Source organism: Fusarium redolens (assembly GCF_020744475.1).
Source record: "Fusarium redolens strain MPI-CAGE-AT-0023 chromosome Unknown BKA55scaffold_1, whole genome shotgun sequence".
Lineage (NCBI taxonomy): Eukaryota > Fungi > Ascomycota > Sordariomycetes > Hypocreales > Nectriaceae > Fusarium > Fusarium redolens.
In genome coordinates, this window is record NW_025763664.1 from 2247220 (window position 1) to 2268875 (window position 21656).

The 21656-nt window shown below is 48.5% G+C and overlaps 9 protein-coding genes across 9 annotated transcripts; 3 read left to right on the top strand and 6 right to left on the bottom strand.

Annotated features, from left to right (window-relative positions):
- Positions 1-144: 144 nt before the first annotated feature.
- BKA55DRAFT_588333 (uncharacterized protein) lies at positions 145-2288 on the bottom strand (the record flags this gene model as incomplete). Its single annotated transcript, XM_046194774.1, has 4 exons — positions 145-1385; positions 1526-2037; positions 2096-2197; positions 2254-2288. 4 exons carry the CDS (start codon positions 2286-2288, stop codon positions 145-147), a joined length of 1890 nt encoding a protein of 629 aa, XP_046056460.1.
- A 2272-nt stretch (positions 2289-4560) lies between these two features.
- BKA55DRAFT_19903 (ARS binding protein 2-domain-containing protein) lies at positions 4561-6991 on the bottom strand. The gene is made up of 3 exons (XM_046185103.1): positions 6432-6991; positions 4826-6380; positions 4561-4771 (listed from the first exon to the last, which is right to left on the bottom strand). The coding sequence occupies exons 1-2, from the start codon at positions 6882-6884 to the stop codon at positions 4848-4850; spliced, it is 1986 nt and encodes a 661-aa protein (XP_046056461.1). The 5' UTR covers positions 6885-6991; the 3' UTR covers positions 4561-4771; positions 4826-4847.
- Positions 6992-7932: 941 nt separating this feature from the next.
- Positions 7933-8781, top strand: BKA55DRAFT_498979 (uncharacterized protein; the record flags this gene model as incomplete). Its single annotated transcript, XM_046186604.1, has 1 exon — positions 7933-8781. One exon carries the CDS (start codon positions 7933-7935, stop codon positions 8779-8781), a length of 849 nt encoding a protein of 282 aa, XP_046056462.1.
- Positions 8782-9154: 373 nt separating this feature from the next.
- Positions 9155-10808, bottom strand: BKA55DRAFT_495815 (Sds3-like-domain-containing protein; the record flags this gene model as incomplete). The annotated part of the gene is made up of 2 exons (XM_046186313.1): positions 9155-10375; positions 10434-10808. 2 exons carry the CDS (start codon positions 10806-10808, stop codon positions 9155-9157), a joined length of 1596 nt encoding a protein of 531 aa, XP_046056463.1.
- A 571-nt stretch (positions 10809-11379) lies between these two features.
- On the bottom strand, positions 11380-12704 carry BKA55DRAFT_549354 (uncharacterized protein). Its single transcript, XM_046191202.1, has one exon. It carries the CDS (start codon positions 12614-12616, stop codon positions 11492-11494), a length of 1125 nt encoding a protein of 374 aa, XP_046056464.1. The 5' UTR covers positions 12617-12704; the 3' UTR covers positions 11380-11491.
- A 108-nt stretch (positions 12705-12812) lies between these two features.
- On the top strand, positions 12813-13813 carry BKA55DRAFT_549355 (uncharacterized protein). The gene is made up of 3 exons (XM_046191203.1): positions 12813-12976; positions 13043-13214; positions 13269-13813. The coding sequence occupies exons 1-3, from the start codon at positions 12866-12868 to the stop codon at positions 13775-13777; spliced, it is 792 nt and encodes a 263-aa protein (XP_046056465.1). The 5' UTR covers positions 12813-12865; the 3' UTR covers positions 13778-13813.
- Positions 13814-14165: 352 nt separating this feature from the next.
- Positions 14166-17279, bottom strand: BKA55DRAFT_532342 (adaptin N terminal region-domain-containing protein; the record flags this gene model as incomplete). Its single annotated transcript, XM_046189325.1, has 4 exons — positions 14166-14330; positions 14382-16342; positions 16393-16727; positions 16783-17279. The coding sequence occupies 4 exons, from the start codon at positions 17277-17279 to the stop codon at positions 14166-14168; spliced, it is 2958 nt and encodes a 985-aa protein (XP_046056466.1).
- A 688-nt stretch (positions 17280-17967) lies between these two features.
- On the top strand, positions 17968-19243 carry BKA55DRAFT_658696 (S-adenosyl-L-methionine-dependent methyltransferase). Its single transcript, XM_046197527.1, has 2 exons — positions 17968-18356; positions 18406-19243. Exons 1-2 carry the CDS (start codon positions 18102-18104, stop codon positions 19219-19221), a joined length of 1071 nt encoding a protein of 356 aa, XP_046056467.1. The 5' UTR covers positions 17968-18101; the 3' UTR covers positions 19222-19243.
- BKA55DRAFT_549360 (actin-related protein 2/3 complex subunit 5) lies at positions 19244-20564 on the bottom strand. The gene is made up of 3 exons (XM_046191204.1): positions 19852-20564; positions 19645-19772; positions 19244-19591 (listed from the first exon to the last, which is right to left on the bottom strand). The coding sequence occupies exons 1-3, from the start codon at positions 20104-20106 to the stop codon at positions 19369-19371; spliced, it is 606 nt and encodes a 201-aa protein (XP_046056468.1). The 5' UTR covers positions 20107-20564; the 3' UTR covers positions 19244-19368.
- Positions 20565-21656: the final 1092 nt, after the last annotated feature.

Consider the following 21656-nt stretch of genomic DNA (forward strand, 5'->3'; position numbering starts at 1 on the left):
TTAGTGAAGACAAGGTCCAATTCCATTTCGCTTGCTACTTTCTCGTGCAGGGTATCATAAGAGTACAGTACAGACAAATTCTCCAAATCAAGTCTTCCAAAAACAACGCCAAATGTCGTGATATCACAATCTCCACCATCAACCTCATCGTGTCGTCTGAACTCCTGACGTAAGTCCAATTGTATCCTTCAACTCAACTTTTGCCTTGTCGTTCTCATAGCCAAAGTCACTGCTGTGGCTATCCTCGGGTTCGCCAACTGTGTCAAACTGATACAGAGGCTCCAGTCTTACTTCTCGTTGGAACAAGATCCATCTCCTGATCCACCAGGGAAGCACCTTCGTCACTTGATATCTCATAAACACGCGCGTGGGTACTGCAAAGATGTAATCCAGCTCCTCTAGTGTCCGCTGCTTTGTCTCCGGTAACAGCAAGAAGATCATAACCAAGGCGACAATGTTGAAACCAGCATACATTCCAAATGCGCCGATAGCATGCAACCTCGCCAGCATAAGTGGGAAAGTAATAGACAACACCGCCGCCCAGAAAAGGCACGTTGCCACAGCCCACGACATGCCCACTTCACGATGCGACAGAGGAAACACCTCGGCTGAGTAAGTAAAAGGTACAGGACCCTCGCCAGGTGAGTAAAAGGCCGCGAAAAGATAGACGAATAAAGCAACCAAAGCCATATGCACTCCACCTGTGCCTGGGATCAAAGTACATAGACCTGCTGCAAGTAGTGTCCATGCCATCTGAGGAAAGGTGAAGAGTAATAGAGATCGACGACCAAAGGTGTCTATCGTCCATATTGCAGGCCACGCAAAGACAAAATTAACCAGTCCGAAACCCATCGACGCCAGCAGAGCTTGGTTATCATCGGCGCCTGCATCTCGGAACACACTGGTCGAGTAGAACGCGATGATGTTGATCCCACACATCTGCTGGGCAATCATGACGACGAATGAGGCTACAGTAGCACGACGCACGCGGGGAATCGTGAAAAGTTCGATAAAACGTTTGGCATAGTGTGCCTCGCCAATGAAATCCAGTTCGACCTCGAGTTGCGCATGGATATAGTATAGATCGCGGGCGGCCTGAATTGGGTGGTTTCGTAGTCGTAACAGGGACTTCATCGCATCTTGGTAACGATTCTTCTTCATGTACCAACGCGGAGATTCTGGACAAAAGTAAATCAAGCACATCAAGGGCACAGCCGGGATGAACGCTGAGCCTAATTGAAATCTCCAAGCGTTGTGACCGATTTTCGTTACAGCGACGTTCGCACATGTCCCTAGGAAGATGCCGAAAGCCGTCCACATCTGCCAACTCATGACAAAGGCTCCTCGAATCGGGGCGGGCGAGTTTTCCGCGGCAAAGATGGGGACTGTATATCACATGTCAACTACGAGGCCCCCAACAACGTGCTTGTGATTCAGAGACATAGAAACTTACCTGTTGAAGCCTTGGTACCCATTCCAATACCAAGTAATACACGACACGCAAAAAGCTGTCTCCAGCTGTTACAGAAAGCGCTTCCAATGACAGGCCAGAGGCAAAAGTTGGCCGAGAAGAATATCGTGCCGCGACGACCCCAACGGGAATTCAGGGGATCCGAAAGCCAACATCCAAACAGAGCTGTTCCGATATAAGGGGCAGAGTTGACGAGACCAACGAGGAGCTTGTCGTGTATACTTTCGCTGCCTATATCGAAAGCATAAGGAAACTCGAGGTTCGCGCCGTTGGAGCCTGTTTGGTCCCATCCTTGTACGGCGGCGCCGATGGAACATGTCGCAACGGTCAAGTACAGAACAAAAGGGACCCGCCACTTGTGGAGGATTTCGTCTCTGAGCGCCTGTATCTCTATGTCGTTGAGCTTTTCATCTCCGTCGATATCCTCATAACCAGTAGGGTCCTGTGCAACAAGAGCGCCCTTGCGAATGAGGGGACGGTACTGTTCTAGTTCTTTTTTTCGGCAAAAGTCATCAACATCAGCTAGCAGTCTTGCTCGTGGAAGACCCCACAGAGGATTCTTGATTCTTGAGTGATGTTAGTCATGAAAGATGGGGTGGACGTGCCGAGGTTGAGTGAGCGTACTTGGCTTCAATGTTTGCATGAAGGTTGACATAAGCTTCTGAAGGACGCCGTGCATGTTCTATCATGGAACTGGAAGGATATTCATTGGTGGTCCTTGACAGACTGAGAGTATTGATCAGCATCATGATCAGCAATACGTTAGCAAGGGTAGATCATACCGTTCTATGTCGTCTTCGCCGCGATTCGGCGCCATATTGTGTTATAGAAAGCCAGTGACTGATGAGGTGAGAGTGGGTGACTGAGGCGAGTTAAGAGTAAGATGAGGTTGGTCGGAGGAACGGGCGATTGCCCGATTGAGAAGAGACAACACCAGGAGTAATGTTGTAGTTAACAAGTCTTGGGTGGGTTAAAAATGAGACGAAGCGTGGTTATCACAGATAGTCGAGTCAAGTTGATTGATGAGTCCTGTCAAATGTTTCTAGCGGGTGTCGTCGGTCGATCGCTTCAAGATGTGGGGTTGGAAGCTGGGGAGATGAGAAGAATGAGGCACAGTCAACGCCAAAGCCGAGGAAAAGAGAGTGAGTGATAACTGTTTAGTTGTCGCAGTGATTGGGAGAGATTAGACGTGAAATAAGTATTAATAATACACATGAACCATCGCGCAGCTGATTTGAATGATTTGTCGTGGATTTGGTCAAAGAGTTTGGAGGAGGCAAAGTTGATGAGTTGAGTCGAAGGATCCAGGCCTTTGGTTTGATTAGCCTAGCCGAGTCCAGTCGAGTCTGGGGTGAGACGACGAGACTTGGTCCGGGCACTAAGAGTTACTGTAGTACTGGACCTAGGACTATTGGCAGTGTCTTGTTAGTGATGGGGATAATGCACTAAGAGTGGCGGTACTCGTCTGTATTACATCAAATTTCAAGTTCACAAGGAAAAGACAATAAAATGTTTGGTTGAAGGGATTTACGAGAAAGAGGCTGCGCTTTATTCGGGCTTTGGCCGGTGACCCAAGGACAAGGACAAGACCAAGACCAAGACCAAGACGGGGAAGACAGGGCAAGGGACAGGGTCTGAATGACAAGGGTCTTGACTTCGGTTCGTTATTTGCAGGGGTTATCAACTTCCCAAGACTTCTCTTTGGGACCAAACAACATTGGCAGTTCGTTATCTTAATGTTGACTTGATAACGTATTTGTTTATATTGAAGTTGATTCCCTTCTCATCTCTTCTTCTTGTGGAGAGTCTGTTGTCCCATGGCTATGTTAGTTAGATACAACATCGCATTCTCAGCATTCATATGCCAAATCAAGACTCATACCAACCTCTGTTGGTTTATCTTTGTCTCTATGAGACCCAGTTTAAGACTCTATTGCTGTAACATTGAACTACCATCTAAATTACATACTGTGATAATTCAAGGTTAATATCTTCAATATGGACTCTTATGCTGGCCCGGTACCTTGGACGAGTATCTTCAGACAAGGCCCCCTTGTCTCGGTTCCATCGTCACAGTCCAAACTGTCTGACATCCCTCCATCCTTTCAGCCTCTCTGCAACCCTACTCAACATGCCGAACTTTTGTTCCGAGAGACAAGTCAGAGTCAAATAGCATGTTACTGTAACCAACATCTGCAATCATACCATACATGTCTCATGATCAAACCAAATTGACAGTCTTAAGAGTTGGGAGTCTCTTTTCATGATCCAAGACAATGAAATCAAGGGTCTTATAATTTCCCGGGCAAACTGTCTATAACAGTCATTGATCTGCGCAATCACACATCTCGAATCCTCCGGATGCAAGAGAGCTAGGTAATATCACTCGTTTCCGTCGTGAAGGATTCCCTTGGTCTTGGGAACAGCATAGATCTACATTGCATTTGCTTACACGGTTAACCGTTTTGGCTTATCCGTCCTTACACTCCTAACCGGCTCCGATTAAAGTGTAACGTTTGAGGGTTACACGTGATGCCACATGTAATCCAACGGTCCGTTATTGATTGTTTCTACTGCAGAGATTGATTTGAATAATACCGTTGAATAAAACGATTTCTCGTTTAAAGTTCCCAATTACCCCAGAGTTTCAATAATGACCTCATTTGCTGCTCTATCGGGCTGCTTGGCTTCTTCTTCAGCTCAAGGCAGCAGAATTCCCTGCATCGTGAGTGGACGTCCCCAGGGTAGCCTCATCTCCACCAACACCACAGACTCTTATCTCGATACCCTTTCTCCGGTCCTAGCTACGATATCCGACATCCTCTTGTGCGATCCCCAGATTCCCCGTGTTTTCTGAGATCCCTCCGCTCGTAAATCTGTCCAACCGTGAGATCGTAACATCAACTATCCACACCTACCAGAAAGGCTCTCTCACATGTAGAGAATACCACTATAGTAGTGTAATGCAATAACTATCGTGTAACATGCTTACATATTCTCGGAGTCGCCGATGCGATTTCCTCACCTTTATCTCAATTAGGATGGTGAACCTCCGAAAGATCCGAATATTATATACCGAAGGAGGCTCTTGTTAATGTTCTGTGACACCATCTTACATTATGTGTGCCCAGAATGCACATAACTGCATTGTATCGAGGTTCACATTCACCGCTACTTGAATCTCGATTTCTAAGGCAACCAAATCTTATTCACAGTAAATAAGTACCCAATATAAGCGACCATATACAAATATGCACCAACTCGCAAGGTATGAACCAAAAGAAACAACACCATATATGCCTGGAGAAAGAAATAAGCAAATGGCTCCGCTCAACAATGCCCGCCATTACAAACCTCGACAGTATTCCACAGAACATCATTTCTTGGGTACACCCCTCAGAATATCCGTCACCTTCATCCTCAGATCCATAAATGTCTTGTCCTTCTTGTCCAACTCTTCAAGTAACTTCTCATATTTGGCCTGCCACTCATCCGCAGATAATTTCGACGCTGATTCCGCAGACGTAGCTTCGGGACTCGGCTCTTTAGAATCCTCAAGCATCTCTACCGGTACAGCAATTTCCATCTGATATTGACCCCTGAGATGACCTAGACCATATATCCATTCACAGGTATACTTCATCGTACCGTCTTGCACGCCAACGCGTTTGAGCTTCGTCGTTCCAGCTAGGAGGTACCCGCCTCCTGTCATGGCAGCTAGGTTGATCAGAAACATGTCCGGTGATGCCGCCTTTCTGTACAAGTCTTCGAGAACCGAGTTGACGATCGCCATGGCTTCAGTCATTGAGCATGTGTGTGTTGGATTTCCTTCAGCATCAAGCCAATTTGCCCCGAAGACACTGCGCATCATATAACCGATAACCTCATCCACATTCGTCCGTTCTTCAAGCCTTTCGAAATATAACCTTGGAACATCCTTTTGTTGTGACATTGTTTCCTCAGCTTGCTGCTGGCGTGACGTAGTAACTTCGTTCGTAGCTCTTGCAAAATTTGATGATGTTCCGACGTATGTATGCGGATAAGGAGCTTGAGCTTCACTGGGACCATTGATGACCACGACTGGCGGAGGAGTTGCAAGTCTAACACTGCCCGATGGTCGCTCGGGAACTTGTAAAGATATACTCGGGCGAGAAGGCCTCGGCGGAGCAGGGGCAGGGGCAGGATGCGGCTTTGATGTTATCGAGGGGATCGAGAAAATATTCTCTGACTGTCCACTGTCTGCCCCTGGAGCTGAGACTGGCGGAGTACAAATGGGGGCTACGGGTTCCTCAGGAGCCGTTGCGGGAGTTGTGATGGAGAATGGAGGCAGAGAAACATCTATAGGAGTTCTGTTCATCGGTGGCCGTCCTCTGGGTTTGACACCACCGTTGGAAACTCCGGGTCTCCAAGCAGAAGACACATTCTTAGGACCTCTCCGCTGCGACGTAAGTCTCGGCTTCGACGGTGTAACAGCAGACTGTGGTTCAAGAGCATCATCCCAGAAAGACTTTCTCGAGTTCGGCGTAATAGCAGACTGCGGCCACCGAAATAGCGGCGTCTGCTGAGAAGCATCACTCGGAGTCCACGGTGCAGCGCTTAGCCTGGTGGGATCTGCTGACAATGACATTGACACAGGACCGCTTACGGTCTCAACAGCTGATGACGGTGCGAGGTGAGATCTCTGAGCGGGAGAAGTGGCTGTGTCATCGTCGACGGGACGTTTTCTACCTCTCTTTGGCCGTATGTGTGGGAAAAGAGCCCTCAGAGCCATGTCATCCTCGATAGCCACACCATCGCGGATAGGCTGGCTCGTAGGGTTACTGTCCGTAGGGACCCTTGTCCAGTAATCATTCGGGATGTCCATAAGATACTCGAAAAATGCCTTGACGTGCATGGAATTCATCCACTTCTAGACCAGTCTTTAGTGGGTAAACGTTGAGTTTGGGGGGGGGGGCTCTACATCACATACCTTTAACCTCACGCCATACTGTGCAACTTTTTGGGCGCTCTCCTCCTTGTTTGGGTCTGGAGGCTCAACACCAAGCTTAGTAGTCAATTCTGTCCATGTTCGGATCTCACTGTTGTAAAACTTGCGGACGAGGTCATAGATGGCGAATGTGCTGAAGGACTTGCCGCCACTGCGAGGAGGATTACGGAATGCTTCTCTCAGACTTGTCGTGTCTGTAGAGAGCGGTACTGCCGGGTTACAAACGAGAATAAAGTCAACGTAAGCATCTTCTACCGTGTTCTCGGAAACGCTGCGGTCCGGAAGGCCCGGGCGCGTGGTCGGAGGCGCAGCGGATCCGGCCCCCGATGCGCCGGGCTGAGGTGGAGGCTGAGTCTGGGCCGGACTCGGAGCCGGAGGAGAAGGAGAGGGCCCGGTTGCATTGTTGACAGAGACAGGTGACGGCATTTCGAGTTCATCTCTTCAGTTTTCTTGGCCGTGAGTAATTTAGCAGGTCTTTTACATAGTCGATTTTGGTGTTTCGTCTCATGTGAGAATTGGGGGTAAACAGAAACAGACAAGAGTGAGCCTGAAGGATAAGATTTGAGACATGAACTGGCTGATCCAACGGGGCAACCGTTAAACAAATGAACCAAGGTTGAGGAAAATCTCTTTGAGTAATAATGTCCCAGTTTAAGAGTGTAATAGCCTTACAGAAACCATTTAACGAAGAGTATTTCACGCGTTTCAGAAATGAAAGGGGGATGGATTCAAGTTGCAAATTAGGCCACCAAGCGATGGAGCAAAAGGGGCTAAATTTAGCAATTGGCCAGGATGAGGAGTTTCTGCTTACTTGCACTGTAGATCTATCTATCTCGTGTACAGTAAGACGACCGTGCACAATCAGGTTTTACCGTCATCATTTATCAAGCGAAATGCTTTTCTTTAACGTTAGTTACCTAGTAGTATGTATAATTCTTGACGCCATTGTATCCATGCCAATCTATTTCAACTCTAACAAACCCGTATAATTCCCGATTTGCTCACCCTGTAAATCTTATTGGTTCTCTTGACCACGTCAATTGGCAAACAAGCTCTGTACAGTAATCAAAACCCTTTACTAATCGACTGCACGCCCTTCTAGCCATGCCAATTGACCACCAGCCAACGGTTGTGCATCTTGGAATTGCGTGCTCAGTCACATACGGCCTCATAGCCAAGTTTGGTATGAGATGGTGAAGTGAGCTCTGTTCTGATTTGAAATCCACATGTTATGATGGTAACATCTGTCAGTGCATATGAAAAGTATAAAGAGCCGGATATGAAGCAAGTTGTTTTAGAAAGCATCTTCATTGATTCAACAATCTATTTAATTTAAATCATCAGATTTGATATATCTACCATTGTCTCTATTGTGAAAACTCACATCAGTTTCCCTCGGCATCTTGTATTACTCTGATATCTCTGGTCCATCTGGTCCATCTGGTACACTTGCACAGTTCTATAAGTCTTGATAATGGCCATCTCATCAACTATTCCCCGTGGCGACGTCACTGCAACTCTGAACTACTTCAATCCTCCCTCCGACAATTCAACTCCCTATAACCACGTCGACACTCCTCCCAAGGGTCTTCCCCAGCGCAACTTCACAGACAACCCTCAACCAACTGTCATTCACGACATCCGTGGTCATGAGTCCAAGTATCATCTAGACCGCGACGCCTTCCAAGTCATCCAAGACGTCCCACCCTCCAGTGAGATCGACTTCATCGACGATGATTCTATCAAGGAAAACTACTACCCAGAGCTTGAACAACTTCTCCTCCACAACGTCCCTGGCTCGAACAGGGTCTTCTTCTTTGATCACACTATTCGTCGCCAAACACCCAATGCTACTCGTGCGCCTGTGACTCGTGTACATATTGATCAGACAGCTGCGGCTGTAGCTCAACGAGTTCGCAGATACTTCCCCGATGAGGCAGACGAGCTTCTCAAGCATCGCTATCGTCTCATCAACGTCTGGCGACCTCTAAACAAGAAGCCCCTCGAGTCTTTTCCTCTAGCTGTTGCATCCTCTGCTTCTGTTGAAGACGACGATGTCATCCCTGTTGAGCACCGATACCCAGATGGTTACCGCGGTTGGACTGCAGCTATCCAACATAACCCTGAGCAAAAGTGGTACTATCTCAGCGGTATGACGGGCAGCGAGAGGCTGTTGCTGGAATGCTTCGATAGCGAGTCTCTTAAGCCTGGATCTAATATCAGAGGTCGTGTGCCGCACACTGCTTTTGAAGATCCCAGGACTCGGGCTGAGGCGGAAGGACGTGAGAGTATCGAGGTTCGCGCATTGGTTTTTGGTCCTTGAAGTTGCTTTGCTTGGAAGGGAAAAGAAAGAGCATGGCATTGGAGTTTATGATATTATGAGTTGAACTAGTCGCAATTAAATCGATATAACAAGCATGACATTTCTATTTCTATTCATCGAGTCTCAGCCCGGTGGGAAAAGTGAAAACATAAAAAACATATCCATTGCTGATGTTTCAGCTCGTTTCTTTATCCACAAGCCTTGAGTAAGACTCATCCCAACCTGATGAGTCCGTTTAACAGATCCCACACCGTCCGCTGATAGTCTTTCGGACTTTCATGAATCCATATGCCGCCGTAAGCCAAATCGATGCTACGCCTTTGCGCCGCGCTTGCAATACTATAAAAGGAGGTCATTTGCGCCGCGAGAATCTCTAGTTCTTACGTCCCTTGCCACGCGTACTGCTGCTACCCTGACGGCTCATGGCAACTCCGCCGGCACTGCTCTGGCGACTCATAGGCACTGCGGCACTGGACAGAGCTGCTACCGAAGTAGCTGCACCAGCATGTGCTGGGCTTGGCTGATCTCGAAGGCTGCTGAGAGCTGGTAGACCCAATGAATCGCGAACATATTCTGGGTCTTCTCTAGGAGCGCTAGTAAAGGCGACATATCGTGAATGCTGGTAAGGTATTGAGACAGCTGCGAGAACCCTGCGCATTCCAGTTGGGCGATCAAGGTGAGCTCCTGGCTTGTGTGCAGCGTCGTATTGCTTGAAGAAGCCCATGATCGTAAGGTCGGAAGTGATATCGTCATTGGACAGGGGTACAGGGAAGTTCTGGTCCGCTGTACGAGGGTAAGGCTTGAGATATTGCTGAGGAACCGGAGGTGGCATCTTGGGGGGTTCGTGGGCGTGGAGAATATCCAAGTTGTGAACCTCGAAATTGGTGATACCCTCTAGACCTAAAATCTTGTCGTCAAGCAAGTTACCGCCACGAGTGCTGCGGGTGGCGTGCGAGACGGAGCGCTCCATAGCTGGGGCAGAAGGTTGAGAATCGGCGTCCTGGTCGCCATTGGCTTCACCATTGCCAGAATCGCTATCCTCGGGAGAGCCGCCGCCACTGACACGGTTGCGAAGAATGTACTGGTGCGCAGCAAGGGCAGCAGTGTTATAGTTAAGCGACAGCTCCTTGTCCGTGAAAAGCTTGTCGATGCTGTAGATGGGTCCGTTCTGCTTAGCAGCAGCACGAGCCTTCTCAGACTGCCAGAGAGGTGTTGTGTTGTGGTTATCGAGGGCTCGTCGTGTCGGGGCAGGTGAGCCATCGTCATCGCCGGCGTTTCGCTTGCGCTTCTTGTTGTCGGAATACATCTGCAGATCGTCGGCGTCCTTGCGCAGACGTGTGGCTCGCTTTCCGTGGGGACCACCGGGGCTCGCAGGATTGGTCAAGCTGAACTGATTGGGGTTGAGTAGCAAGGCATTGGAATCATTAATTTCCAAAACCTCTTTCTCTCGGTTCAATCGGTTCTTCTTGTGGGTGAGGGTGTTGACCAATCGATCTCGGAGGGTGTTGGTAAGTGCTCGATGCTCGCGCTTGGCGGTCTCAACCTTGTAATCGTAAGTGTTCCTGTATTCTTCTCGTCGTCGGTCGTATTCGTTCTGTTTGGATGAATGGTTAGCAAGGCACTTGGTTGTGTGTCATGGGACGGTTTCTTACTTTTGACTGCGACAGCTGAAAGTCACGAATTTCCACCAAATCCTCGACCTCGTCAACGAAGTCAGAGAATCGGATGCCAGCCATGTCAAGCAAGCTCCGGGCATCTTCAGCGTTGACCGGAGGACCTTGTGTGTTGGTGTGCTCCTTCTGGAGTTCAGAGATGACCTCAAGGACCTTTGGATCGTAAGGGTCGAAGCGCTGGACGAGATTGATGTCGAACTGGATCTTCTGGAGCTGATCGCGATATGTCATGTCCCTTTCCCGATAAAACTTATCAGTCATGCTAGAGAGTCGCTCTATAAGAGCTTGTCGCTTGCGATCTCTTTTTGACTGGGAAGCGGGAGCGGGAGAGCGTCGGTCGGATCGGCTGGCCATGTTTGCAAGGGCCGCTGCTTCGTTGGCGGCCATTGCAAATAGCTTTTGGGTATGTGTAAGTGGTTTCTGATGTTTACAAGAATGCTTCTGTAGGCTTCAAGTAAAGAATTCAGAAAGGTGAGAGTCGTGCTATCTGGTGATTGTGGGTTCAAGGTTGAGGTTGTAAGGGTTGGGAGAGTAAAGAGTCCATGCAACTTGGGATAAAAGAGCTGAGTGCAAGTGAAAGAAATGGCCAAGACAAATAGATTCAGAGGGAGTCTACTCCACAACAAGTCGGAGACTTATTGGTTGGGAACGGTAGAATAGAGCAGGCAAACGAACAATTGCCAGCGTCAGTGCCAGTGCAATGCAATGCAATGACAATGTGGCAGTGGAAGTAAAGCAACCTGGAAGTGTTTCTAATGTCTCGGCTCAAACTGGGAGAGACGCAGGCCCAGAGAGGCATGACCTCGCCGGGGCGCTTGGTAGTGACCTCACCGCCTACTGCAAACGGCAGTTTAAGAAAATAGTGCCCCGGGCCGATCTTGTCGTGCGGTCAGTGGAGTGATTGGCTGTGCGGCCGCAGTGCTAGATACTGTACTTAGACGGTCAACGCTAGAGCTTAACCTTCAGCTGGGACAATAAGAAATTCAGTGGAAAGAACAGATTTTATAGCTTTCAGTTTATGAGTATATGTTATTGGTTCAGAGACCTCCTCGAAGCTTGTGCAACTGGCTAATCAGTCCAAATCCACCTGGTGACTTTGTATCCTCTACCACAGTCGCTGCAGCATCTCTCGTGACACTTCCTTTCCGTGGCCGTGATTCCACTTTAGTCTTTTCCTTGGTCTGCTCCATTTCCTTCATTAGGTCCCGGTGTTTGTCTTCGACCATCTTGGCAAGACTCTCTATAAACTTATTTCGTCCCTTCTCCTCTGCTGTATCTTTCCACACACGGTTAAGCTCCTTGAGCTGTTCAATTCTTTGTGCTGCCTTCTCAATGCCTTGAACAGGGTCATCAGACTTGTTCAATAGGTCTGATATCTCGTTTCGGGTGTTCTTGAGTACTTCCTTGCCCTTTTCCTCTGAACTTTGTTGTGCTGAACCTGGCTCGGGTGCTGATACTGAGAGGAAACCGGAGCTGACAGAGATCTCTGATGGTGGGAAGACGAATTCCATAGCATCTCCGAACGTTTTGATAACTGAGTCCAGGCGTGCTCGCACAAGAGTTAATGTTTGTAACTGCCTGATAAATTCAGGGTCATCTGGATTGGCCCCGTCATTGGTGACAGCTGCAGCAGTTGTTGACGGTGCCGCACTCCGGTCTTCTTTAGCAGCGGCCGCTGCGGCATTCTTTGTCTCGATGGCTTCTTGCAATCCTTCGGGAACAAACTTCTTGATGTCGTCATGAAGCGTCTCATTCATAGTTTCCTGGAGACTCAACGTCTCGCCTCGTAGTAGCTCCACCTCATAGGCCAGGCGACTCCCACTTCTCAAGATGTCATCCGTAAGATGTGTAAGAGTAGTTGACAGCCGTGAAGTCTGGGCGTTGAGCTGTGACATGAGAGTCTGAGCTTGTGTGGACAGCTCAGCGAGGGGTGCGACATCTCCGGTTCGGCCAGATATAGAGCGCTGCTGCAGTGGAGGGAGAGTTGAGTTGAGGAAAGTTGCGGGATCAAATGTAGGGTCTAGAAAGTCTTGTAGAAATTCATCTGATGTATGTGTTGACTTTGGCTGGATAACAGCTCTTGACTTTCGTCTGGTGTGTCCTGGTCTTGTAGCTGCGCTGCTTGTAGCCCGTCGACGGCCAGTTTTTAGATCGGTAGCCATCTCTGATAAGCCTTCACTGTCTGGACGCTCTCTATTCTCTCGATTTTATGAATATCTGTCGTTATAAAATTGGCTTAGAAGTCTCAAGGGGTATGGTTTCTGAGTGAGCTATGTTGGCCACTTTGGGCCGTTGGCACTGAATGCATGGCCTAACCGATGATAACCCGGTTGCCCAAAATCACTTACCCTCCACTTACAACAATCATCACCACTCTCTTGGCGACAGACTTACAAAACCTCATACAAAATATGAGTGATTCACAAGAAGAAATGAAGATTGATCCCTCCAGGGCTCAGGCTCTTGTTTCTCAGCTTAATTCCGTCAAAGACCGTATTGCTGCCGTAGCAAACGGTCGAAATGTATGCATGACACTCACACTCGCATTCAAACACCAATAAATATACCCCGGCTTACTTTTATGTCAGGTCCGACTTGTTGCTGTCTCAAAGCTCAAGCCTGTAAATGACATTCTAGCACTTCACCAGGCTCCTACTTCTCATACTCACTTTGGTGAGAACTATTCTCAAGAGTTGACCCAAAAGGCAGCTTTGCTTCCGAAAACTATTCAGTGGCATTTCATCGGTGGTCTTCAGTCAAGTAAGAGGCCTGACTCACACGTATGGAACCACGCATACTAATATGATTTGTTAGGCCATTGCAAGTCCTTGGGAAAGATACCTAATCTCTTCTGTGTCTCAAGCATAGATACTTCAAAGAAGGCCCAGCTTCTCAACACTGCGCGCACCAATCTTCTCTCTTCACAGCCTGATCTTGACAAGATTGGTGTCCACGTTCAGGTCAACACATCCGGAGAAGAGGCCAAGTCCGGCTGTGCCCCCGGTGAAGAGACTGTTGCTCTATGCCGTGAAGTCATTGAGAAATGCCCCAGCCTCCGTTTTCTCGGTCTCATGACCATCGGGGCTATTGCTCGCAGCAAGGCCACAACCGCTGAGACTGAGAATGAGGACTTTGTTACTCTCAAGGAGCAGCTAGATCTTGTGGCTAAGGAGCTTGGTTTGGATAAGGATAGCCTGGAGTTGAGCATGGGTATGAGTGAGGATTTTGAAGGTGCGATTCGCTTGGGAAGCAGTGAGGTTCGTGTAGGTAGCACTATTTTCGGGCAGAGGCCAGCTAAGGCAGATGCGAAGATCAAGGAGTAAATAGCGAGTTAATAGAAAGCCAAACCCATTCAAGTCCCCCCGCTTCAAGTTGATGGGATCCTTCAGTGCCCTAGCAACTGCTCCATCGTCTTCACTGCTTTATTACATCTTCATTTGCATCATATTCATTCAATTTACAATGAGAGATCGTGGTATATAACAACTGCATTCTCCTTGATCAGATCACTCCGCACAGCTTCATCGCCTTGTGCGGTGAAGAGGGACTATACAAGTATCAACGCAGACAACGTTTCAGCCAATAAACGATTGGCTTTAATTGAGCGCTTCCTCCGATTTCATGCTAGTACCCCAACGCCCATATGCTTCTGTGGTATTATAACAACTCCTGTCCGGCGAATATATAGAAGGTAAACATCATGTTCTCCCATCAAGTCACCATCACATTACGGAAAGAGTCCGAAATCTGCTCCCGCGAAGGTGGCTCGAATCGATCAGGACCCGTTGAGATTCCTGCAGCAAGGCGTTCTTGCATATACTTCAACAAGACCGCCGGCACGGAATCATCTGTGGCACGGATAGTCAATCGAATCATCTGATGAGCAGTTAGAATATGCAACGTCCTAAGCGGAATGGTTCGACTTACCTGCTGTCCATAGTTTGGCTCCAGTCTCATCAGGCAACCAAACTTGCCTCCTTGAGATGTGTGCAGCACACTCGCACCAACAACGTTCTTCGGGTTGGGATCAACCATGTCGAGCACACGCCATCTGAAACCCTCCACTGTCTTTGTAACAAAGCTCTCTGTGATTTCTCTGTCGCCTTTGCCACTGACTCCAAAAATGGCCTGCGCCTCTCGAGGGGCACCACCAATCTGCTTCCATCTCTTGAAAAAGTCCTCAGCAGTCAACTCTGCCGGATCCATAAATTTGTGTATAGACACAGGAAGCTTGAGAGTAAGTGCCTGTAGTGCACCAGCCAGGTAGCTGATGCGCACGGTCGGACTCTTCTCAAAAATCTTCTTTGCTTCAAACATAACAACTTGCTGGGACTGTCCACCTTGCACGATGGTACTATCAGGGAGGTTTTTGACGTCCCAGGTGAGGTTCTCTTTTTCGTTCTCGTCCAGATCCAATGTCGTTGTGAAGGAACTGATAGTTACTGGTGTCTTGTTCTTAAAGTATGTGATCAAGCAAGCCATCTGGCCACGATATTCTGATCGAACACCGATCTGCAACTGACCATCTTCGTATAGAACGCCGTCTGATCGAACAAGAAGTTTGTTGAATCCTTGCTCCCATCCTGGTGACAAATGAGCTGCACTAGCCAAGTTAGGGGCCTTGAGCATCTTTGGTTCCGATGGTGTAGGTGCGTTGAGGTCGAGCCCAGCCAAATCGGCAACACCATTGCCGTGACCGTTTGTGCCGGCTGCAGCCTGGCCATTCGGTTTGCCGTTCAGTGGCACATTCGAGCTGAAAGTCCTCTTAAGTGCTCCAGTCCCCATGCTAAGTTCCCGAGCATCCGCATTGGCGTCCTTTCCTCCCACCACCCAGGTCCTTCGGTCGCTCGTATTGGCATGTTTCTGGTGTAGTCTTGAGAGGAGTGCAGACTGACGTTCAGGGAAAGGAGGCATTTCATCGCAAACTGTTCGAAGGAGGTCGTCCGTTGGCATATTCACAAGGGTCAAGTATTCGCAAGCTCTCTGCTGGAGCTCAGAGTCCAGATTGTGGCTGTGAAACTCAAACACGTGAACAAGCTGAGGCTTGATTTCCGGGAACAAGTTGACATATTTGACGAAGCATGAGAGGATCATGGCACGAGTACTCGAAGAGCATGCCGTCAACTTGCCCTGAAGAGCCATGAACTGCTCAATGGGACTGCAACGAGGCTGATCGGCGACCAAATGACCAAACTCTCCCAATATATAGGCGCCGATCTTGACCAGAGTCTCATGGCAGTGGTCACCCTTGACATATTGTAGCGCATTTTGAGCTGCGTAAACCTGGAGCTCCTCGTTGTTTGTCACAATCTGAATAACTCGCTGCCATACCTCATCGCTGACATGGTCTCCAGCCATGGCAATTAGTCTGAGAGAGATATCAACATACCACTGCACATCAGTAGCGTACTTTTCCGTAAGAATGGCGATCTTAAGGACCATTTCTTCTCGGATAGCGAAGTCGGCATTCTGTAAGTAGTGCAGTAGCTCACCAACGATGACCTGGGCATTTGTGGCGTCACACATGCTGTAGAGTAAATCCAGACCCTTACGACGGACACTGATATCTCGATCTTTGAGCGAGCCAAGAATAATTTCTTGGTGTTGCTTAATGGGATCCAAAGTTTCAGCGCGTGCAGCCAGATGTGTCATGGCTTCCAAACCTAAATATCTGACGTTGGTCTCCCGGCTCTGGATAAATTTGCCCAGTCTCGTTGAAATCTGCTTCATCAGGCCATGTTCAGTGTCTAGGTGGATAATAAGGTTGATGGCTTCAAAGAGCACGGCATTTTGAGCGTTGTTCTGTTGAACGTTCTTATTCGTCTCCATAGCTAGGTTCAGGATCTTTTGCAAAGACTCGCGAATCATTTCCCGAACATGGGTGTCCTCTGAACATAGTGTCAGTACTGCTCCTGTGTAATTGCGCTCTCACACTTACCTGCAGGTGGGAAGTATTGCAGAAGTCGAAGCAACTTGATCTGCAGCCAGGGGCAGGGGACTTTGTAGTAAAGGTAGTCGGTCGTATACTCGCCGTCGATAAGAATTCGCTTCAGACGAGCTGCTGCTTTGGCATACGCTCCCTTGTATTGTTCGAGGTTATCTTGAGCTAATGTCATGACCAGTGATGTGACCGAAAGTGCAACACCAAGGTCAGAGTCATCCATAAGGTGGATAATGCGCTCCGCCCATTGCGGCGATACGATATCGGGGTGCTTGCGATATAATCGGAGGAGCGTCAGAGCGGCCTTCTTCTTGACGAACGACTTTGAAGTACTGCGTAACAGCGGTCAGTGGGGTTCCTTCCTAATAAAGGGGTATGAGCGCATACGGAGAAATCAGGAGCCTATGAACCTCTCCATTTAAAGCTTCACCCATTTCTCGACTTCCAACATTGGCAATCGCATGAAGAGCAAGACAATTGAAAAGCTCATTATGGTCCAGTAGGTCCTTTCGAATGCTGTTGACGACAAGGTGCAGAAGTTCGTGCTTCTCATGGAGAAAGAGTGTCATAGCCAGATATCCAATCTGCTTTTCCGAGTATTTATTTGCCGAGATCAGATTGACAGCCTCGAGGTGCCCAAAATCGACATTCCAGCCCAGGATATAAATATATAGCAGCTTGCAGACATATTTCTTCTTGTGGTAACCGCTGAGACTGCCGTCCTTGAACTTCTGTCGAATATTTGCCAGCTCCTTATTGATTCGCTTCTCCTCGAGTTCACGCGCTCTCGCATTTCTTAGATCAGCGATAAACTGAACCAATCCACGCATATTGGCATTGCTGCTACTCGAGCGGCCGAGGAAGCCTGAACCTGAGCTCGACATGCTGGGCGGTGGTATGCTAAGGTATTCGTGCGGTCAAGTCGCTGAAGACCCCTGATTTTTGGAACGAGACGGGGGGCAAGTCGGCTTAGATGGATTCGTCCGGTGGAAGGTGATGTCGAAATATCTCCAAGACAGAGTATGGTCGCGCCTTATCGCAAGAATCGCATAGTCAACTCGAATTGTCCAGACGGCTCACGCGCCAGACATCGATTGTATGTCGATGTGATGGGAGATTGCTCGCTGGAGGGGCGAGCTTGGCTGAAGATGCGGACGGAGATACGGTGGTGGGCGGTGCTTTGTTGGTGCGGCCTAATGGTTTAGTTAGGAGTTGCGGAAGAGGCCCGTGGGCTAGGGAACGGATGAGTCGGGGAATGACAAGGGCTATCACAGGCGAGAGGGGATTGTATTGAAAGCGTGTTGGTGATGAGAGAGCACTAGGGATTCCCTACAAAGAATGACACAGAAGGCCTCAAGAAAAGAAAAGATGCGATTATTGACAGCAAAATTGGTGGAAGAGGAGGTGAGAAGCGTGTTCATCTGTCATCCCATACCCAAGCCAGTAACTTCTAGCCTCTGAGAAGCCTCCTGTCTCCTGCCTCCTACGGGTGCAATAACGGCCAGAAAGGGTTTAACCGCTCATTGCTGCACATGGTCCGTGCTTTGTTCACTTTAACACTGCAGTCATTAGAGAGCTTCCATAGAGTCTATCAAATTCATCATGACTTCAATTGCATCAACACTTTAGGGTTATCGTTTTTCTATATAAACAAACCTCACATTTCCTTTCAAGTTCAAAGATAGCTTGATTGTATATAGTTCGCAATGTCATCTTGCGCAGTTTCACGATTGGCAATGCGTTGTAGTCTACGGACTTTGTCACAGCCAGCCAATCTCTATCGTCACATCTCAAATCAACGGTTCTATGCTGTTCAAGCTGCTGGAGCACCTCGTTTCCAAGTTTTCAATCGCCACACAAAATGGCTACAAAAGGAGCGAGCTGGTGTCAACTCTGAACAAAGTCGAGAGGCTGATTACCTCAAGGATGAGGTTGCAATCCGAGTATCAGAAAGACTTCTAGTGAGTAACCATGTCATTGAAGCAATACTCGTTTCTTACATATCCTTAGGACATTAAACGCAGATTTCCTCGAGTGTTAGATCTCGGCGCCAATTCATGCAATATCGCACGAGCTTTGGTCCAAGAAAATCCCGATCCTGACCCCAACACACCTGAGTCGCCACCACTGGCAACTCGTATTGACGAATTGGTTGCTGCTGATTCATCTCACTCACTACTTCACCGTGATGCTGATCATGAGTTCAACAAGAAGCTTAATATCACACGGACTGTTGTGGATGACGAAGAAACGATTCCTTTCGAGCCTGCTTCTTTTGACCTAGTTATGAGCTCACTAAGTCTCCATTGGATCAATGATCTGCCCGGTATTCTCACTCAGATCAACAATGTTCTCAAACCCGATTCTCCTTTCATCGGCGCCATGCTTGGTGGAGACACACTCTTCGAGTTGAGAACATCACTACAGCTGGCAGAGACAGAAAGACGAGGTGGCATGTCTCCTCGCGTCTCTCCTTTGGCTGATGTCAAGGATATAGGTGGTCTGCTTCAGAAAGCTGGCTTCAAGATGTTGACTGTTGATATCGATGATATCATTGTTGATTACCCTGACACATTTGCTTTGATGCAGGATCTTCAGGCTATGGGCGAGGGTAATGCTGTCCTCGGAAGGGAGATGGGTGCGATTTCCCGGGATGTTCTCCTCGCAGGTGATGCCATCTACAAGGAACTTCACGGTAACCCAGATGGATCTATTCCCGCGACTTTCCGAATCATATATATGATCGGATGGCGCGAGGGTGAAAATCAACCACAACCTCTGGCCAGGGGAAGTGGTGACATAAACTTGAAAGACGTCTTGGAGTAAAAACAGACGACAAATTATTTGTATGATGTAAATAATGTAACATCAGAGCTATGTTCCGCGGACGGGGTTTTACTCTGCGGCTTATGAATTGGGTTCATGATTCTATGTATTCTTGACCGCTCATCATCGCGAACACGTATCTGGCCCCTAAACCTTTCGCCAGTCGGTCATTGTTCGGCCGATACATCCCAGACCAGCGACCTCAACGACCTTCTCGTGCCAACTCAGGAGCACGCTCATGGCTGCTGTTGCGGGCTCGTTCGAGCCAGGTCGTCCGGCGATCTGGCTGAAACCTCCTGTCGATTGAGGTGTAACCTTGTTCGGTGATCGCGAAGCTGTTCCAGGGTGAACCGTGGCCATTCCCTTGTAGCTATTACATCGTTAGATTTGTGTACTTATTTGCCGTTCCATCATTGGACGTACATATACTTCATCAGGACATCCAAGCACTCAGAACCGCCCTCAGTTCCATAGATGCTTTTCAGCAAGGGGGACATGTCGCTTGCCTTAATCGACTGAAGGACCTCAATGATGGTATGCAAGTGAGCATCCTAAAGAGACACGTTATGTTAGATTCCACGTGTATAGAGCTATTGTACGCTGCCGACTCTCGACTCTCTGTTGACGTACCTTGGCGGCATCCGTTCCGTTGTATACTGGCGTCTCCAAGCTGCCCCTCAAAGCTCCCTCAGCATCACCGCCTCTCAGAAGCTGTCTGATCTGCCCAGAAAGCTGTCGCACTTCCGCCTCGTCGATCTCGGGCTGTGGGGGGTGCAGAGTTGAGGTGTCGAAATTGACGCTGGAGTCTTCGTTCAAGGCGTCGATGTTGATAGTGCGCCAGGCGTCACCGAGCGTCGCGCTCGTATGCTGCTGGATAATTGACATCTTGGTAATTCGGTATTATCAGCTCAGTGTTGGTGTTGGTGTTTGTCCGTGCGACTCGAAATGCTGGGAGTATTCCTGTATTAATTGGAAGCTATATCGGTGTCGGCGTGGATGGACGTTCAAGCTGCGTCAGCGATGGCGGGTGGAGGTGAGGCTGGAGTTGTGGCTTGTGGGATGGTTACTTGCCTGATCTGGAGCCCATGAGTACCCGATAGGAGGGTACCTGAACTTCAGCGGTGTGGCCCTGTTATAGCGGCCTGTATACTAGGAATACAGTGGACTTGAGCTGTCTTCCCAACGGCACAAGGTATTGCGCTATCTAAGAAGCTCTTCGTCAACGCTGATGCCTTTACCCTCACCATGCAGCACTCTTTGTATCGCTGCTGTGTAATGACTGATTATCTTGAGAAAATTGCGTCTTCGCATAAGGCATACCGGATCGCACATCATGATTTGGTTTGAGGTAAGCTTATTACGCGAGCAACCACTTTGGTAGATGCATTATGCTAGCATAACAACCGTAAGCGCATCTTCTTGAACCATACAATCTCCCAAGATAGACAGTAAACATACACTTGGAACAAATAGCACACCTCACAAGAATTACAGCTTCAAATCAAACAAGTTGATAACATAACGAGTAAGCGAATATTCAACATAAAGGAGATAGCCGTATAAAACAATAGAGTTAAATCGAATTTACCCTAAACCACGATGTTTGGAGGGCCGAAGAGCACCTTCCTTCCATTATGGTTAGAATGAAAGCCCAATGGACCTTCCAAAGAACGACAACCCGTAGGGACTTCCTAATTTCTCAAAAACACCAGGCTATCCTCTTTCAACCGACCGAAAAAGACTACTATTTGCAATAGTTTGGATCTGTTCTCTGAGATACTTCTATGACTCTGTGTGCACCACTTAACTACCACGGGCACTTACCCGGTACACCACCACTTGCTTAAGCGGCTGAAATAACCGCCTGACGGTTGTTCGGGAGACGCCGTGCCGCACAACATGCTTCCCCAGGCTGAGAAGTTTCCATGGTAGAAGTGTTAGGGGTCAGTCTGTTCGAGTCAGCTTATTGAGGCTCTGGCTCTTTCCAATCAATGATGCTGTTAGGCACGATAGCATCTCGATAAATATCATCATCCGGGAGCGTGGCGGGCGGAAGGCGATGGATCATTGCATCCATCCCATCAGAAGCTTGACTCGTGGCTTGCTTGGTCTATCGTTCGGGGAGCATACCCGGCTCGAACGACTCTTACACCACAACAAACGCTCCTCGCTGGCTTCATAGATCGTCCTTCCAGAAGCTTGCCTACCTTGTCTAGTCAAGAGAGGCCTCTCTTGTCCCCACACAAACAGTCCCAGGAACCATGGACTTTTGGGACGAAAATTTTGAAATTACCTGGCGGATCCGGCACGGACGCACTACGATTGCGGAAGCGGTTCCCCGGTGACACGAACACGATTCAATCAAGCAGAGAGGTCTGAATTGACAATAGAGAGGCTGGAAATGGGCAGCCACGAAGTCAGGTCACATCGGCAGA